Source organism: Corapipo altera, unplaced genomic scaffold (genome assembly GCF_003945725.1).
Source record: "Corapipo altera isolate COAL_440 unplaced genomic scaffold, ASM394572v1 239, whole genome shotgun sequence".
Taxonomy (NCBI): Eukaryota; Metazoa; Chordata; class Aves; order Passeriformes; family Pipridae; genus Corapipo; species Corapipo altera.
The window spans coordinates 28,611-46,201 of NW_020884938.1; the positions used below are offsets into that span (position 1 = coordinate 28,611).

The 17,591-nt window shown below is 41.9% G+C and overlaps 1 protein-coding gene across 10 annotated transcripts in view; it reads right to left on the bottom strand.

Moving 5' to 3' along the window:
* Window positions 1-17,591, bottom strand: part of TTC38 (tetratricopeptide repeat domain 38) — a 29,419-nt gene that overhangs the window by 11,313 nt on the left and 515 nt on the right. For 4 of the 10 annotated variants that reach the window (XR_003530530.1, XR_003530529.1, XM_027660854.1 and 1 more), the window contains exons 2-14: window positions 15,133-15,210; window positions 14,576-14,657; window positions 14,082-14,253; window positions 12,945-13,118; window positions 10,988-11,063; window positions 9,982-10,101; window positions 7,565-7,624; window positions 6,515-6,553; window positions 5,688-5,769; window positions 4,621-4,786; window positions 3,226-3,385; window positions 2,868-2,941; window positions 1,948-2,061 (exon numbers count right to left, since the gene is read on the bottom strand). Coding sequence is in view for 8 of the 10 variants with exons in the window: in XM_027660854.1 (XP_027516655.1) it covers window positions 1,968-2,061; window positions 2,868-2,941; window positions 3,226-3,385; window positions 4,621-4,786; window positions 5,688-5,769; window positions 6,515-6,553; window positions 7,565-7,624; window positions 9,982-10,101; window positions 10,988-11,063; window positions 12,945-13,118; window positions 14,082-14,253; window positions 14,576-14,657; window positions 15,133-15,210 (1,377 nt within the window). In the remaining 2 variants the exon portion in view is untranslated. Of the gene's footprint in view, window positions 1-166; window positions 920-947; window positions 1,090-1,947; window positions 2,062-2,867; window positions 2,942-3,225; window positions 3,386-4,620; window positions 4,787-5,687; window positions 5,770-6,514; window positions 6,554-7,564; window positions 7,625-9,981; window positions 10,102-10,987; window positions 11,064-12,944; window positions 13,119-14,081; window positions 14,254-14,575; window positions 14,658-15,132; window positions 15,211-15,362; window positions 15,539-16,586; window positions 16,706-17,197; window positions 17,536-17,591 lie in introns of those variants that run through there. The other 6 variants (XM_027660855.1, XM_027660856.1, XM_027660857.1 and 3 more) reach the window with 6 other exon arrangements.

Here is a 17,591-nt window from a genome sequence, read left to right on the forward strand (position 1 = left end):
GGAATTGCAGTGCTGTTCACATTGTCAAAACTGCTCTGCTGCCAGGGGGTGCTTCTAGTCCCAGTGATGGAAGCGAAGTGGATGCACACTGTTACAGGTTTACGAAATTAAGCTGAATAACACATTTAAAACTTCACATATGTAAAGAATTCATATACTTGCTTGCTCAGTTAAATCCATCTTTGAGTTTATTGATGTAAAGCAGACAAAATTCTCAATTATGTTATATCAAAAGTACTTCAACTGTCATTCTTAAACTTGTGTAGCAATGGATCACATAAACTACACCCTGCGAACACAGCCAGATTCCTCAGGCTTTTGTTCCCTAATCAGATTTGTTATATTCATTGAGTAAAAAGGTCCTGTCTAAAGTCATTGCTTGAAATGCACTGATTAAAAATAAGAGTAAAAATCCAGTGTAATTTTAGTCCAGAGTGAGTCACCCCCAGCCACGGCTGGACAGACAAAGCAGTGATGAAGCTGAAGAACAGTGTAGTCATAAGTCACAAGACTGCACGGAAGAATGCAACCGCTCACCTGGTTTCACAAATTATCATTGCTTTAAAAATAAGCAATTTCTGCCCCAGAGGAGGGCTGGGGGCAGGGCTGGCAGCAAGGCACTTCCACTTCTTGTTCCTCTATGCAGAAACTCCAGGGGCAGTGCAGGGCCAGCTATGGAAGTGCTTTTTTAGGTCAAAAGGAAACAGTGTAGGAAGAGGCTTCTGTGGACCATGGGGAAGAGCCTGAGCTGGGCAGGATGGAAGGGAAGGCATCTGTGGCCAGGAGAGTTTGCAGATGTGGTAGCAAAGCCAGAGCTTGGGCAGTTGAAGAGTGTGGCATTTCTATTCAGGAAGAAGAGGCATTGGTTCAGTTTTGGTTCGAAATACCACCTTTCCCATCATCCCAGATTTCTGGAATACTATTGCAAGGCAATCTGTTAACTTGGTACACTGCAGGAATCCAGAAGCACCAGAACTTGATAGAGGCTCATATTGTGCCTCACTTGCAGCACCAGAGCTTATCAGATCACATGTGCTGGGACAGAGCTTTGCTCTCTTTCCATGGCAGAAGCTCCCTTTCAGTCTTCACCTACTCGGAGAGAGTGTGTGCTTTCACACTGTGTTTAAACACCACCTGGCTAACGTGCAGGGACTTGTAATGAGATGGTAGTGAGGCCTGACTTTCCAAAAGCTCAGATAAGCACAAAGACCCCAGTCCAAAGTACCCTTCAGAGATGGTACTGTTTTTGCTGAAGTCCAGGGTTCTCCTTTTTTTCTCAAAGATTTTAAAGTGCTAAGGGAGTACCCACGTTAGAATAGTCACTATTATCCCTCTTGTCTGTTTTCATCTACATAATAATTTTAGAAAGCTCTGCCATGCTATATCGAGAGGAAAAACCTAACATTTTATGAGAGGGAGTTTAAAAACGTGCACCGGGAAAGAGATCCTGAATGTAGACAGATCCATAATGCCCAAGTCTGTGACTCATTCCTGAATAGACTAGAAACTTAATATGGAATTCATTTCAAGTCTGTATTGGCTCTGACCCCACACCTTCCTCTCAGCTTTGTTTAAAAGCTCCCTTTGAATTACCTGAGCAGTTATTAGTTACTTAACACATGAGCCAAGTAACAAACTGGGCCAGAGAATGACCGAAATCCAGGCACTGTTACTGCATTCTATACAATCAGGGTCAGAGGGAATGTTCAGGAAAATATACCAGAGAAGCAATGCCCTTGGGATGCTTCAGAAAGCTGTGCATTATTAGCAGGTTTTCTTCTTTCTTTGTGGAATCATCTAAGATACAACCTCCTGAAACGCTGTGTCCTTTTTTTTAAGAAAATTGTTTTGTCAGATCTCTGATTCCTGGGAACCTCCCCGAATTCCAGCACAGCACCCCTGCCCTCCCTGCACCCAGACTTTGTGGTAAGCACATTGCTCTCTCACCTGAAGCATGGAGGAAAGCCTTATGCCAAGGAATGGATAGCTGCTGCCTTCCTGATAAGTCGCTCTGTCATTGGGGAATTGGGTCTCACCACATCACGTTCTCTCAGGAGGCACCTGAGAAAAGAGAAGTAGGAGAGAAACAGGACATTCATGGGCACAGCATCAGTTTTCCTGTAAGATCACCAGCAGTGTCCTTGTAAGAGGACATCAGTCCATAAAGACCTGTACTTGAGGCACCGATTTTCCTTACTGGATACACTGGACCTGGGCAGGAATCCCTTTTAGACAGAACATCATTGCTTTCAGCACTGGCAGACTGAAAACGAGCACTCAGAGCTCAGAGGGCACAGAAGCATCATTCTGCTATTGTGCCCAATTGTAATGCTTCAGAGAGACCTCAGGAGGGGAACAGGCAAGGCTTCCTACTGTCCCAAGGATCCATTCCCGAGTGCCCAGGCAGAGCCGTGCACTGTGTTTCAGCAGAACTCAGTGTGGGGGATAAACCACACGGACCGTTCTACCAAGCAGGGCTCCTGTGATCTGCACTGAGCAGAGCACAGCTGGACGTGCCAGAGCACACCTCGTCTGTCCCAGTGCAGATGGCAGCAGCAGGACAGACTGGAGCTGCAGCAGTTCACACAAGTTTAGCAATCCATAATCTACACTCATGAAGAGGTTAAGACAGAACCATTTGAAAATCAACTACCCTTGACCAAATACAGATTATTAATCCAGGTTGCAAGAGTGTACTTTTGGAATTGAAAGCTATTGTACTTTTTATCCTGGTTAAACGCTTCTACATTTCACATAAATGGCTGCATATAATTCTAGCTTTAAATTTATTGGTTTGAGTATACTCATTACTTTTTACATTTAGTAACACTACTACTTCCACAAATATTTTTCAGGAAAACACTCACCTTGCAAGGTTTCGTTTGGCCTGTGATTTAGAATTTAAAGCAGCATGAATCAATAACTGGCTGAAAACATCCCTCTGAAAAAAAGAGTCAGCAAAATACAAAGTAATAAGTAATTTATAATGTATTGCCGGTTACAATGTCTTGTTTACCAAATTATTAAATCCACAGAGAGGAAACATATCAACATTAAATTAAATAGCTAACCCTGCTAGTAAGTGTTTGCAAACCGGATTCAGTCACAAGCACAGTTCAGCTTTCACTTTCTAAGAATGAAATGGTTTTGATTAGGTAAGTGCCCACTGGAGGCTCCTGAAAGGGGATTAAATCATATGAAACAGTCTTTTCTTGTCTCCTTTACCTGGGCATTACTGCCTCCCAGTTGGATTAGTTGATAACGGATTGGGTACAGCAGGTCTACAGCTTTGTCACAATTTCCATTTTCAAACTCTACAAAAGCCTGGCACAGTGGCAACCCCAAACTAGGAGCCAGGGAAAGCTGGTGGTCTTCACAAGGTGCTCTGTAGAATGAAAGAGTGGGTAACTTCCATAAGTCAAAGCATAAATATGTGGTATTTCAGCGCCAGTCTGTCACTGCCTGCAGACAGGTTTTTCTTCTTTTTTAACTGTACAAAGCCTGATGTTTCAGGTCCTTGACTTAGATCATATCCTTTGGTGTGGTTATATTACTTCCACCTTCTTGTTACTCATCCATTAATCAGTTTTCATTCTCCTGAATATACCCACAAAAGGCACAAGCCCAACACCTCCTATTTTTGCAATAAGCAGTTTTGCCTAAAAAAATAAGAAAACGGCAGTTTCTCTTCTGCTGACCTCACCAGAACATGACTGCTTTTTTAACATAGACAAAATGCATCCATCTGGGGTATCATTTATATATTCTAAATTTGTGAGAGATGTAAATTAACCCAGTCATTAATATAATCCCTTCATCTCACTGCCTGTTTTCTCAAATAATGAAATTAAGCTTTATAACAGCTAAAAACATACATCTGTATTATTACAAAAGGCTGAACATGTAGGCAAAAGGAAGCACTGGGTGAAAGGATAAGTAGCATATATGAACACCTGTGTTCATTAAAGCTTCCCTGATGCGCAGTTTTCTACACTTTATATACACTGACATATAAACTTATATAAAAGATATTTGCCATTTCCTACTTTAGTCAAATCAGACATATTTAGCCTTGCTTTGAGTGTTATTTGTTTTTGTAAGTATTCTTAAAAATTACAATGTTCTTAAAAACTACATATAGTCAGGAACAAATAGTGCCAATTTCAGGATCTCCTTCCTACTTTTTAAAGAGGAAGGAATAGATGCTGAAACAGAAGGGAAAAAAAGGGTGGAGGGGGAAAGAAATTGCATTTCAAGCACCTATAAATCAACCCCTTAAAAAATCATGGCAATTTACAGTCATTTAATACATAAGGGAAAGAAATCCCCCCATAATGTGTGATCCCACTGAAAGGAAATAAACAACAACTCTTCAGTTGGTGTCCACGACCTCAAACATAAAAGATTTCTGCTTAACAAGCTGAGAAACCCCTGTAGACGTTAACTCCAAAAATCAGTAATGATACAGATCTCCTAACTGGAGATTGGCCTGCTTAAACCAGATGTGTCCCAGTGACGTGCTAAAGCAGGGGAGAGCACGTTGTAGTGCTTCAGCAAGTCAGAGACATCATCACCCTCAAGCTCAGAGGGCAAATCCGACACTATAACTCCTTTGCTTACTTGGCAAGTTCCTGAAGAGTTGTTAAAAGCTCCTGGGTAGTTTTGTGGTCCTTGGCTCCAAGTGAAGACATCAGGAAGTGCACATCATTGAACAGAAGAATGTGATCTTTGGTGTGCTTCTTCGTGAGCGCAAGAACATCCTTCCACCTGTCTCCAAGCTTTACACCTAAGAGCAAAAAATACTTGCCTCAATAAAAATGCTACATGCAGAAGCATGACTTTGCAATGCACTTTCAGTCACTAAGTATAAAAAGCATTCCTACAGAACTCAAGAAAACACACCCTGACGTGGCAAAATGTGTGCAGCAATGCTCAGCTGCAGCTGTGTTTGGGAGGAGAGTTTATTGACTGTCAGGAGCTTAAAGCCAATATTTTAGATTGCATTATGTGAGCTTCTGACTTTATTATGAGAGTGCTCATAATGTCTTCTTGGAAGTGATGCTCACCATGAGCCATCTGTAGCAACCAAAAGACAGTGTGTGAAGATGGATTTAATAAAAAAAACAATGCATCTTAGTGTTTTAGCAGAACAGTGTGAAAATGATGTCTGCCCATCGTGGCCCCCACCAGGAACTCTAATGCATAAGCATAAGCTTAAAAAGTTAAGGGGAAATGGCACTGAGTTAGGAGAGTACACAAAGCCAAAAGCTTGTATGCACACACTAGCTATTTCAATCAGGATCAAAAAAGAAAGGCAAGGATCTAACTGGAAATTTACTTCAAGAAAGCGCTAGAGCTTTTTAGAGGCTTATGCACTTGATTGCTCAGCCTCAGATCTCCAGGGACAATAGAAGCGAATTTCTCAAAGAAGACTTATGTGACCCATGCTAGCTTGAGCTGACTGCAATACCATACTGGCATGGGAAATGGAAGCTCTTGGGAAGAACAAAGCCTATGGACATTATTAGGAACTTTACATTGATGCTTTTCTCAAGAGCAGAATTTTCTTCTGAAACACTTACGAAGCTTGCTTTGTAATTACATTTAAATACTTCCTCAACATGCAAGGAAGGGGGAGGGGGAAGGGAGAAGGAAAACTGCCTTACAGTTATAAAAAAGAATCCCACCTTCCAGATGGAGCCTGTACAGCATGGAACAGTTATCGACCACATCCAGCATGCTTCCACTCGCCAGGCACCGCGGAGCAATCTGCAATCACAGGGGCTCACAAGCTGGCCAACTGATGTGCTACTGCAAACTTACTCATATTATCAAACTTTTTTTCACAGTACAAGTTTAATTTTACCCTTCTATTGATTCAAAATTACCTGTTTTGTAATAGTCCTAATTGCATTTTTCCTGAATACAGGAATTTGCAATGTTAAACATTCTTATTGCTTTACATGTTTTTCTCAGTAAATATGGAGAGTCACCAAGGTATTTTATTTTTTCCAAAACTGTGTCACAAATATTACTTCACTTTGTCAAGGTTAGTTGATACAAATCCGCCTAGCAGCTTTCTTAATGCTTGTAGTATTTTCACAATCCTCACAACAATGTGTTATCTAATTTGATACTGCTTATTTACAGAGACTGTTTTGAAATCCAGCCAGTGGACTTAGTACCTAACATGCAAAACCAGTTTTTTGTTACTTGACTTTATAAGAAAATTATTTTACACCCTTTTAAAAAGCACGAATAAGAAACATGGACAGAATGGAAACCAGTACCACTGTAGCTCTTTCAAACACTCAAACTATGTAACACATGAGTCCTTGGGGCATTTCACCCAAAACTGTTGAGAAGCTGTTTCCCTAAAAAGCTGTAATGACAGATGTAAACAATATTGTACATGCATCACACACTGTGACAGGTTTCAACCTCACAGAGAAGAAAGAAAGCATGAATCGTGACCTTAAGCATGTTCTCGGTAAAGAAAAAGGCCCCCACTCACATGATTGTCATAAATTGTCAAAGCAGCTTCATATTCACCCTGGAAAAGCAAACGAGAACTGCATGGTTAACATGACATGATCAAAACAAACCAAGTCAAAGAAACCTTGAGGTACTGAAAACAGGAATAGAGTCTAAGCAAAACCTGGATTTACAGGGCAAAATGATCAGTATGTTGAGAGTTTGTTTAAAAATAGGTTCCAATACTGCTACAAGTTATTCATGAAGGAGAAAAAAACAGGTATTGCTTCTCATTCTAGTGTTCCTTTCATGGATTTTTGCAAAAATTAGTGCACCCCACAGTGTATGCAAAGAGGTGGGAGGAAAAACAAATCTAAGCCGCCTTCAAAGAACTTGTGTAGATAGAAGGTGGCAAAATAAACAAACTACTACTGAGAATTATGCTCCTTCTATGCTACTACCACTCAACACAAGCCAGTTACTTTGTCCTCTGAGGAAGGTATGTTGCCTTCTCAAACATGCCACATTTGTCTCCCTATGGAGCTCAACCCCACAAGTGCTAAGCATTAAATTCAATGAAAATTCTGCACTGCAACCTGACAGGTTGGGTAAAATTGCAACCATTTTTGAAGGGTTTCAATAATAAGAATTAGTAACATTAATAACATTGGCAACCCAATTTAGAGCTTACTGCCTCATTTTTATAGTCAGCAAAATTTTGGGCCAGATAATAAGTATCCAATTTGGTAAGACTTTTGTTATTTTTTGTCTGAAACTTAGAGATCCAAGTTCATCTTTCTATCAAATAACTGTTCTAAATGTAATTAGTGAGACTATCTGATCTTCAAATGTGCAGTAATTTCACAATAATATTTCAAAATTCTAACAAAGATCCTGGAACTTTGACAAATGCAATTAAAACTTCTCAAAATATCTGTAGGACTAACTTTAGTTAGTGTGGCATTGTGCTGTTTTATAAAAACAACCCTTTTAAATAGGTGAACCCCCCTGGAAATGTTAGGTCTGCCTTTTAAACAGCGTTAGATGATCTATCTGGACCATAAAACACCTGTATGAAAATATCTCATACCTTTTCAATGAAGTATAAAGCCCAGTGCCAGTAATTGTGGCAAGCAAGCATATCACTGTTCTGAAAAAAAAAAAAAAAAAGAAAGAAAGAAATTATTTACAAAATAACTTCCGTTTTAAACTTATGTAGTCAGATTTTTGTTTCCTTCTTCAGCAAAACTGAGTATTTACTGAGAGACAAAAGAGACAATCAACTGGCCAGGGTACATTTGTCCTTGCAGCTATTCAGGGAGACAACTCAAACCCAAGGCTTCCCCCACATAATTTTCACTCAGATGCCTCAGAATTCACCCTTCCACAGCACTTTTTTTTTTCTTTATAACAAGAGTAAGATTTGTCACATCTAAAATTTAGGCATCTTGTCTGAAGTAACCTGGACAGACAGTGGAGAGAGGAGGATATGTAGGCCTTACGAGGGCCATTCATTCCTAGACACAGAGGATTCACTTCTTAAACACGGGGTTACCTGACTAAATAATGCAAAACCTTTTTATTGCTCCTAAGTTTGAGTTCTGAATAAGATTAAACTGCTAATAAGAAGTGGTCTTGTAGGTAACTGAAATAAATCAATAAAAGCAGGCTTTAGGATCTCAACCACAACAGCTCAGGAGAAAAACAATTGCCATTTTATAATACACTGGCAGAGAGGTCTCCTCTGGTAAGATAATTTGATTTTGTACTGAAATATAACTTAAAAAACATGGCATCTGTTGGGATTTTTTTTTTTTTTGCGGGGAGAGGCTGGAGAAACAAGCAAAGTAAAGTACTCTGTAAAGAAAGCCTGTACAAAACCTCTACTGGGAAGTAGAATGATGAATTAAAAGCAGCAGAAGAAGCACAAACACTGTGGTAGTACAGAAAGCTGATCCTGGTCATTATAAGAAAATAAATAAAAATTTCAAGTTACCAGGCCAAATATAAGCAACTTTAATAAAGTACTTAGACAGACCTGCTTATTTTCATGCATTTATAATGTTCAGTGTCCGTGATGCTTAAGATGAGAGAGGTTGTACAAGAGAAGCAATGATGCACATTATGACATGACAGTGCCAGCTCTTACAAATCTTAATTGCACTGGGTCAGGCATGAAGGTACATTAGGCAGTTCTACTTACTGATCTTGCACTTGATTTTATTTGGATAAAGAGTATAAATCACAGAGATGTGCAACTATTTGAAGCAGCAAGAGTTCAAAAATCAATCCAAAAGTCACTGAGGTTTTCAAGGTATCATCCGAACTGTCAATCCCCTGCATCACTGTTTCATTAAAACTAACATATTAAAGAACAAAATGCTTCCTGGGAAATGACAGATGTGAACTTCAAGCAAGGGTTTTCTGCCTGCACTTCCAATGCTTAACTTAAAAAACCCCAAGTCTTTCTAGTCTCATTATCCAGCCCTGTTCTTTGGGTGAGGTGGAACGGTCAGTTCAGATGACTCTAAGATAGACTCTCGTGGGTTCTAACAATTTCAAACCTCACAGACTTCTGCTCTGAATATAACAAACTTAATCACTGGGAAAGCACATGCTGTCCAACACAGAACTTAAGCTTCATTTGCAGCAAAGGACTGTATGACAGACTAATTAACCTCTTCAATACTCTGAAAGATGGGATCGAACATGTTGGGTATATAAGGTAACCGGTACACAAGAAAGTAATTAGTATGCTAGAAAAGAGACAAAAGCATCATTTCGCTTTACAGTTGATCTCTAAAAACCCTTCCCATCCAAAAGTAAACAAGTATTTTAGGAATCTTCTGAAAGATCTGTCTGTGTCGTTTCCCACCTCATCTTAGGTCTCATGAGGAGATTTAGCCAGGTCCCTCAACTGACTCTCGGTGCTCGTCTCAGTCTAAGCAAGAAGCTTGTGAAAGTATCAGTGATCACTTTACTTTTATAACCATACCATAAATCACATACATAAATCACAAGTTTCACATCTGATGTTTCACCTGTCTGCCATGGCCACGCCTCTATGAGATGTAAAATACCTGCACAGGTCCACCAGGAAAAAGAAACAACATGTGCATGTACAAACCCCACACTTACTGAAAAGCAGTACTTTTTAGGCTATTCCTAGCTAAAGGAAGGCAGAGGACAGACAGACTCGGTATGAATCCTGGCCTACTGACACATTTGCCATTTTTGCAATCTCAGCAGCCATACTAATGATGACTTACAGCGGTCCACAGTATGTGTTCCTCATAACATGCCATTTTTTCCTGCCCCTTGATTAAAAAGCTGCATGGATAATAACAACACCTCAAGTGAGGATTTCTTCTAATATGCAAACTCTGCATTGCTTGTAACACGTTTGCAGATAGGAAGGAATTGCATGCAGAGGACTCAAGAACTTAGCTACAGGAGTTAAAGAAGACCTAGAAGGAGCTTTTCTAGAGATGCCACGAGAATGTTTACCTTCCAGTTGGCTTCTGTTTCCTTCATAAATTCTAAGCCTTTCTTCACATCTGCTTTCATTTCATTTACATGAGCTATAGTATGGACAGACCATGCATCTGTCTGATTTACAGCCAAAGCCTACGAGTGAAAAACAGGAAAACATGATCAACCTTACAAACTTGCAAATACAAACATTTATCACTGCTGATCTACAAACAAGAGACTACTTTTTACTTTCTGCATGTCAAGTACATCCCTGTACCACTCCAACTAACCACAGCCTGGAAGTCTGAGTACTCAGCCAATTCCTCCTCCTTGCTCCAGCAACTCCCACTAGGCTCTAGGCATTTTGCAAGGTTAGTCATAAACCTAGTAAACGTTAAGTGTTAGTTGTGACTTCCAGCAATTTGATGGAAGTTTGTCAAAAACACTCGTTAGGGATTAATTGCATCTGAGACTCCTGTAGGACAGAGCTAATCCTGTGGACTGTAGAAAGTCAAGTATAATTACTATCTTCATAAAAGGAAACAGGCTGGCTAATACTGATGCCCAGGACCATTGTACAGTTAATTGTTCAATAATTCAGGAACAAGCACCTGGGACAAAAAGGGAGGGGGAGCCCAACCAGGATGGATTGCCAAGAGCAGACTACATCGAGGCAATCCAGCATTCTTTAATAGGAGCAAACAGCCAGTCTTACACAGGGGAAATGGCAGATGGGCTGATAGATGGATTTCATAGGGGTGTTCTGGCCCCATCTGACATGGCATGCTCATAAGCAAGTGAGGGAAATACAGTCCAGCTGCAACTGCCATGGTGTGGCAGAAACGTGAGAACAGTTACCAGCAAGTCTCATGAAGCTCCGTGAGCATTTCCTTGCTGAGCTTTATCTCCTTGCTACTTCAACTAACAACTGGGATGACAGAGAGAGTCAGTTCATGGCATTGGCACAAACCACCACCCAGCGAGAGGGACCATGTTTGAGAACTCTAAAACCTTTTAGCACCCAGAGCAGGCAGTTTACCTCACGGGCAACCTCCTCAGCACGGTCAAAAAAGTTTGTTTCCACGAGTCCAAAAGAGTAGTAGCCTTTCACATAGCTAACAAAAGGGGGGAAAACAGCACATATCATGCATTTATAACTAGAGTTAATCCAGGACTGAAAAGACATACTAGAAATAGCATTTGACTCAAAACAGTCCTTACAGTGCAAAGTTACAGTGAGAGTTCAAGCTTGCAGGATAGAGAACTGCTAAGCTAGTTCTCAGAGGAAATGAGTGGCCCAGAGACACCAGCATGGGAAACAGTAACAAGATGCACATCAGAACAGACGTTTCCATTTTTGGATGAGATGGAACCAAGAGCTGCACAGAACAAGTCGCTCATCTCGGTAACAGCTGCAAGATGCTGAATTAGAAAGCTGGAAGTGAGACAGTGCTGTCACCAAAGTTATCTGAGAATCTCAAAGGCAACCTTCTCCACTTTTTCCAGTGTCCGCAAAATCATACATAAAAAATATATATAATAAAATAATAGAAGTACAGGAGAGCACTTTTATGTGAAGTGGCCCTTTAAAACTGGTTATAAATCATGCCCATTAAGCCATAAAGGCCCAATGTAAAGGAAAATCAGGGATGTTATATGCTCTTACACATATGCCTGATACAGTCATTTTAAGAAATATTGAACTGCTACTCTATGTGCAGATTTCTGGATGGCAAACCACCACAAGGTAAGTTTCTGCTTCTCAAAATATGTGTTGGGGTATTGGAGGGACTACTAAAAAGTGTGAGGGATGTTGCACCTGATCATGCATCAAGATAAATACTGTGTTTTTTCATCAATGTTCAATTCATCAATTCACCTGTAATTCAGCTCTCCATGCCTGTAAGTTTCAGGGCAAGGTGTAGTTGCCAGGTTTTTTTACTTCAGAAATGCTTGGCATATGATTGTTCTCTGTTGCTTTACAATTAAGTGGACAACAGCCTAAACTTTTGTAGGATCGTGTCTAGAAAATTCTTAAATGAAACCAGTATATTGTAGTTGAAAAGAACTAAGTTTTAGATTTCTCTGAGTTGAGGTAACACAGCTGGAAAAATGATACTCCTGACACTAGACCCTGTGCCATAAGGGCACCTCACTGCTACATCTGCATTCAGTCTGTATTCTCTGCACTGTTCCTGGAAGAAATAAGGAGCCCAGCTTGTGCTGGATATGGAGGGAAAGCACACTGGTATACAGCAACATGCAAAAATATTCAGAAAGCGTGTGGATCATCTATTCAGCTGTCTCTAAATGTTAAATGTATGTCTTAACTTACAATGTAACACTAACTTTTACATAACATTAAAATCTTTCAAATAATAAAACTGGTCTTAAAAAGATAATTTAAAAAATTATGCCAAATTAGCTTTTATTAACTTTTCACTTGCCAACAGATTCAGATTATCCTGAACTAACTTTTGGAAACTGAAACTTTCAGGACTGAACTACAGAAATTTTTAAAACTGGCCTTCCTGTCAGTCTTGGCTGTAACACCTGGTATTATATATTTCCAAATTTTGTTTCAGAACCGCACTTTGGTATTCCAAGTTACAACTCCTTTCTTCTTTCCACTGATGTGCTCTATGACTCACAATGTGAGCCCCAGGTAAAAAAGTGGATCCATGAAGCCTGAGGAAGTTTTGCCACTGCCCTGGGCAAGGATGCAGTTTTATCCTGTGCGTCACGTGCCACGGGCTGTATTTGACAGCAGTGAGACACAAGCTCCCTTAAGAAAAATCCCTCAACAACAGTGTCAAGAGGGACACTGGAGACACGTTCTGTCTGCGGTCGAGTTTGATTCACTTCTAAGCCCTTGGTCTTTGTCTACACGTCTGATTCCAACAGATCCTTTACTTAGGTGTGTCTGAACTTAAAAACCACAAAGTATGTGCACCACACCAGGTAAAGAGCAATTTTCAAAATTAAGCACGACCCACCTGCTCAGTGGAATATCAGGTGTCCAGAAAGGATAAACCCGGGCAACAGAATCTCGCATCTGTACCTGATATCCCAGGTAGAAATAAGTGTCGTGGGAAAATTTGAGGGCTAGCAGGTCAGTTGGGTGTCTCTGCAGAATCTGTTCCCACAGATCACAAGCTTCTGGAAGCTGGCTAGAAATAAAAAATTATTCCCACTGCCGAAAGAAAGCACACACACCTGCTGCTACTGTTGGTTCTGAGCTCCCACTATGCTGAAAAATAGGAAATTCAACACCAAATGACTTGTTTCTTCCTTGAAGGAATTTTTAGTCTTTTTTAAAGTAATAATGGCATTATCTTTGCTTCACACCGTCTGAGGAATCTTTTGAAAGAAATGTCCTTGGGTTACACCAAGTCACTGTAACACACAAGGAAATGAAAGAAGCTTAAGCCATAAACCTGAAGATTTTCCTACAGGGTTGAACAGTTCTTACAGACATCTACCATAATTAATCTAACTTTATATGTGCAAAGACAGCTTCCCTCTCCTCTAGTGGGAATCAAACCCATAGTGACAGGGCTTCAAGAGCTTCCTCTTTACCTAGATAAAACCATGCTCATCCATTTGTTTGGCAAACAATGAATGGAAGTGAATCAGCCCACACTTTCTGCAGTGCACACAGATCTGTCATATGGAATGAAACCGTGAGCTTCTGCAGCACTTGTGCTACTCTGGTATCTCCCTGTTTTACAGAGGAAATAGGTTTTGACATAGGAAGACAACAGAGAGAAGAAAAGTCTGTTTGTAACTTTGCTCCTGTGCACCTGAGTCTGGACCCTACTGTAGCCAAATACTTCCTTTCCTATTTCTAAACCACATACTCCACTGATGGATCTGTGACAGGTTTAAAACATGGAGTGCTTACTGCTAGGAAATGGTGGCAATAGAGCACTTCACTCCTACAGTGTAGTGTTGCTCACTAACTAGACAGGGTACTTAGAGCCAAGAGAGAAAAGCAGGAACACCTGTGACATCTCACTCCGATCCTTTGCTAGATGTCAGCCAGTATCACACACCTCCCACTTCCAACCACCGCTTCCGCCTGTGGCAGCGAAAACCCGTCAGTCCCTTGCACAGGCTGACAGTGGACTCACCCCCTGGCAAACATGGCCAGCGCTGACACGTGAAGCTTCTCCCGCTCAGTCAGTGGCTGGGACTCAGACAGTGCCACCATCGTTCTCATGGCACGGTCCAGCTCTTTGTCGAGTCGCACGGAGCTTCCAGTGCCAACCAGCTCCAAACCATTAGCGATGACATGTCCCATTGCTACAGAAAACAGCACAGCAGAAGCTGAGCTCTACAGCATCACCTTCATCTCCACATTACACAAGAGGAGCTGAGAATTTTAAGCCAGACTGACTTGGGGTCAGAAATCCAGAAAGTCTCCCAAGCCTAAAGTTCTTAGACGCTTTTCATGAAAAAAAAACCCTCACAAAACCATCCTGCCTGCTCTAGATTCTGAGGAAGCTTCACATTACAGAATTCTACAAGCCATCACCTTGCCCTTGCACAAACAAAGTCAGTTAACTACCAGGACACCAGGTATTACCTAGTACTTCTCATGCTCAGAATTAAAGGTTATACTCACTAAAATTTGGATCCGCTGCTTTTAACTTGGAGAGGCATCCCTCAATACCTCCAAGGCTCTCATCATTGGTCCAGGTTGCATACTGTAAGAGAGACAGACCAAGAGAGGTCTGAGGGTTGAGAAATCTTCTATGACACTGGGCTTCTTTTCTTCCTCCCAGACATTTAAAATTCAAAAATAAGCAAGGCAAATGACTAAAAGACAAACATTGCATTCAGGTAGGTTTAGTACAGTAGGAAAACAGAAAAACTGGAGGGTTTTAAGACAGTTTGGCCACCAGCAGGACCAATGACCCTGGATTTCTGTGTGCTTTTATGTCAGCTGGATGATTTAGCAGTGTCAAGTGTCATGAGCACGTTGGCTGAGGCTTTCACCACAGCATCTGGCACAGCCCTCTGCTATGAGGGTTTCCTGCTGCCACCTAAAAGCTGGACTCCTGTGGTGGCCCGACTTTGAGGCTCTCCCAGCTGACAAGAAATTTAAATGTCAGCTACAGCAAAGGCTGTTTGATGCTCGAGTCCCTGCACATCCCCTTTTCTCACACCTTTCGGTCATACCTGTGTCAGCGCAGCATCGAAGAGCTTACAGGCTTCATTGCTCGTCGTGGACAGGACAAGTCCAGCATCCTGCCAGGCCTGCACAACAAACAAACACACACCTGCTCATTTTACACCCTCGTGTTCCAGGCTACACTGACAGATGTTCAAAGTGATGGGTGTTTTGATGTTTTCATCAACTATGCTGTTTTAAAGAGAAAAGTTGGAAGGACAGTGTGAGCAGACACAACCTTTTGTTCCGTTGCAGTTACATCCCAAGACTCAACTAGTTGGAGCTAGTAGTGAGACTAAGGAAGCAAACAATTATGAAGTGTAATAGAAGATCTTGGTGGGTTACACATCTCATGAGAGAGCCATTCTGACTTCATTACAGCTATTGACCAGTCCCTCTGCTGCAGGCACACCTCGTGAGAAGTAGAAATGAGGTAAAATAAAACTCTGTTCTTTTATAATGGAAATCCATACCTTAAGCAACTTGCAGACCAAACAGCCTGGCAGAGCAAGTCAACCAAGTCACTGGAGTTAACCAGCAGAAAATCTGGACCACAGATTTCTGTGCAAGCCTTACAGAAGTAAGAACATGGGTAACAGATAAGAGCTAAAAAACTAAACAGAACTGGGCTGCCACAGTTTCTAATAAGCTAACATGACTGAGGCACAGCATCTTCTGGCTTTACTTTTACTCCAGTACACAGAATGTAGAGGATAGACACACATCATAAAAACAGACCTGGGGCAAGCCAATTCAGACTTCTCCTAATGGGGGCTTAGTTCTTCCTGATGCTGCAAGAATTCAGCTGGTCTCATTCTACACTTTAATGTATTTCCTGGCTATAATGACCCAACTGTCAAAAATTGCTAGTAACCTGGCAAGGACATCTTTGTTAATATATCCTAAAGTTTTTCCACTGTGATTGGATTAAAGGCTCACATTCCAGCAGCTGGAGCACATGAGGCTTTGAATTACAAGCCTGAAAGAGTAGACCTGAATATAAAATTACAAATTTTCTTTACAATTCACACTATATCCAGAAAAGGAATAAAGCAAAAAGTCGAGCAGGTAGCAAGGTTAGGTTTGCTACTTACAGGCTACCTTCCATGGTGCCCTGCAAATTAGGCCAGGAGCCACCCTCAGCACCAGTCATCAAAAACAAGCTCCATTTGGAGCAGGCTGTGTGCCAGTGCCCATTTTACACAATAGCTTGAGATCCTTGCCCAACAGAAAATGATGTCCTGTTCCGAAAAGATTTGTTAATGCTGATTCACAGGAATGGAAAAGTCTGTGAGCATCAGAACAAACCAGCAGAGCAAGGGTTAGTGCAAAATGGGCCTGCATCCATCCCTAAGGACACTGCTGATCTAGCTGAGGTACATGCTATTTCCAGCCACTCTAGAGAGCCTCTGTCGTGCTACAGCTACACCCTGCACATCTCACTCCTCCAGGGAAGACTCACACTCTAGCAACAGGACGATGGCAGCAAGGCGGCGTCAGAAGGGACGCCACTCCTCTCCCTGTCAGCACACCAGGACAATGGGCTGCAGTGAAGAACCACCTCACAGCAGCTGCTGGCTCCTAAGAGACATAAAAGATGTGCTACAAACCTAATCTGTCACTGTCGACCGAGAACCAGCTATTGCAACTAGAGAGGAGCCAACACTCCCTGTCCTCTGGGTCGTACACAACGGGTCCTGCCCAGACTACTTGGGACACTCATGTCCTAGGGCTTGTCTGCACTCAGGTATCAAACTGTGACTAGGTAAAAATCAGCCTCAAGAATCTATAAAGCAATTACCAGTTCTCCTTCCCACAGAGCCTGCCTTCTGTCACACTGATCTCCCACATCCCTCCTCTCTAACTCCAGAAGAAACCCTTCTTAATGATGCCTCTTGGATGAGAGAGCCATGGCCTTGGCTCTTCTCACTGCTTCTTGGCGAGACCAAAGCCTTGCCCTTTCCCCGCTCTAAGATTAGACTTCTGTCATGAGATCTAGTGACCATTTATTTGTATGTTTTTCCCTGCTAGAATCACAGCTGGCTCTGAGAATTGCGCTCTTTGCATTGGCACCTCTTGAATTCCTTGTGGGGCAGATCCCCAGGGCTCTGGCGATCACGCACCCATCACAGTCTCATGCAATAGTCAAGACTTCTTACTTCACCCGCCCCTGCCTAATCAACCAAAACACAACAATAACAGTTCATCCGGAAGAAAGCACGCAAACGACTAATCAGTAACCAGCACCTGCAGGTCGACATCGGACCCTTGGACTTCAGGCTGGTTTAAAGTTAAGCGAAGACCTGACCCACTTCTGCTGCCCACGGAAAGAGCAGGAGGGTGCCGCGGGACCCCTGACTGTAAACAACACCCAGAGATGTTCAGACACGGCTGCACCCGGCGGAAAGGACGGTGGGCGGGACGGCTCAGCGTCCGCAGCGCTGCCCCTCAGCGCTGCCCTCACCCC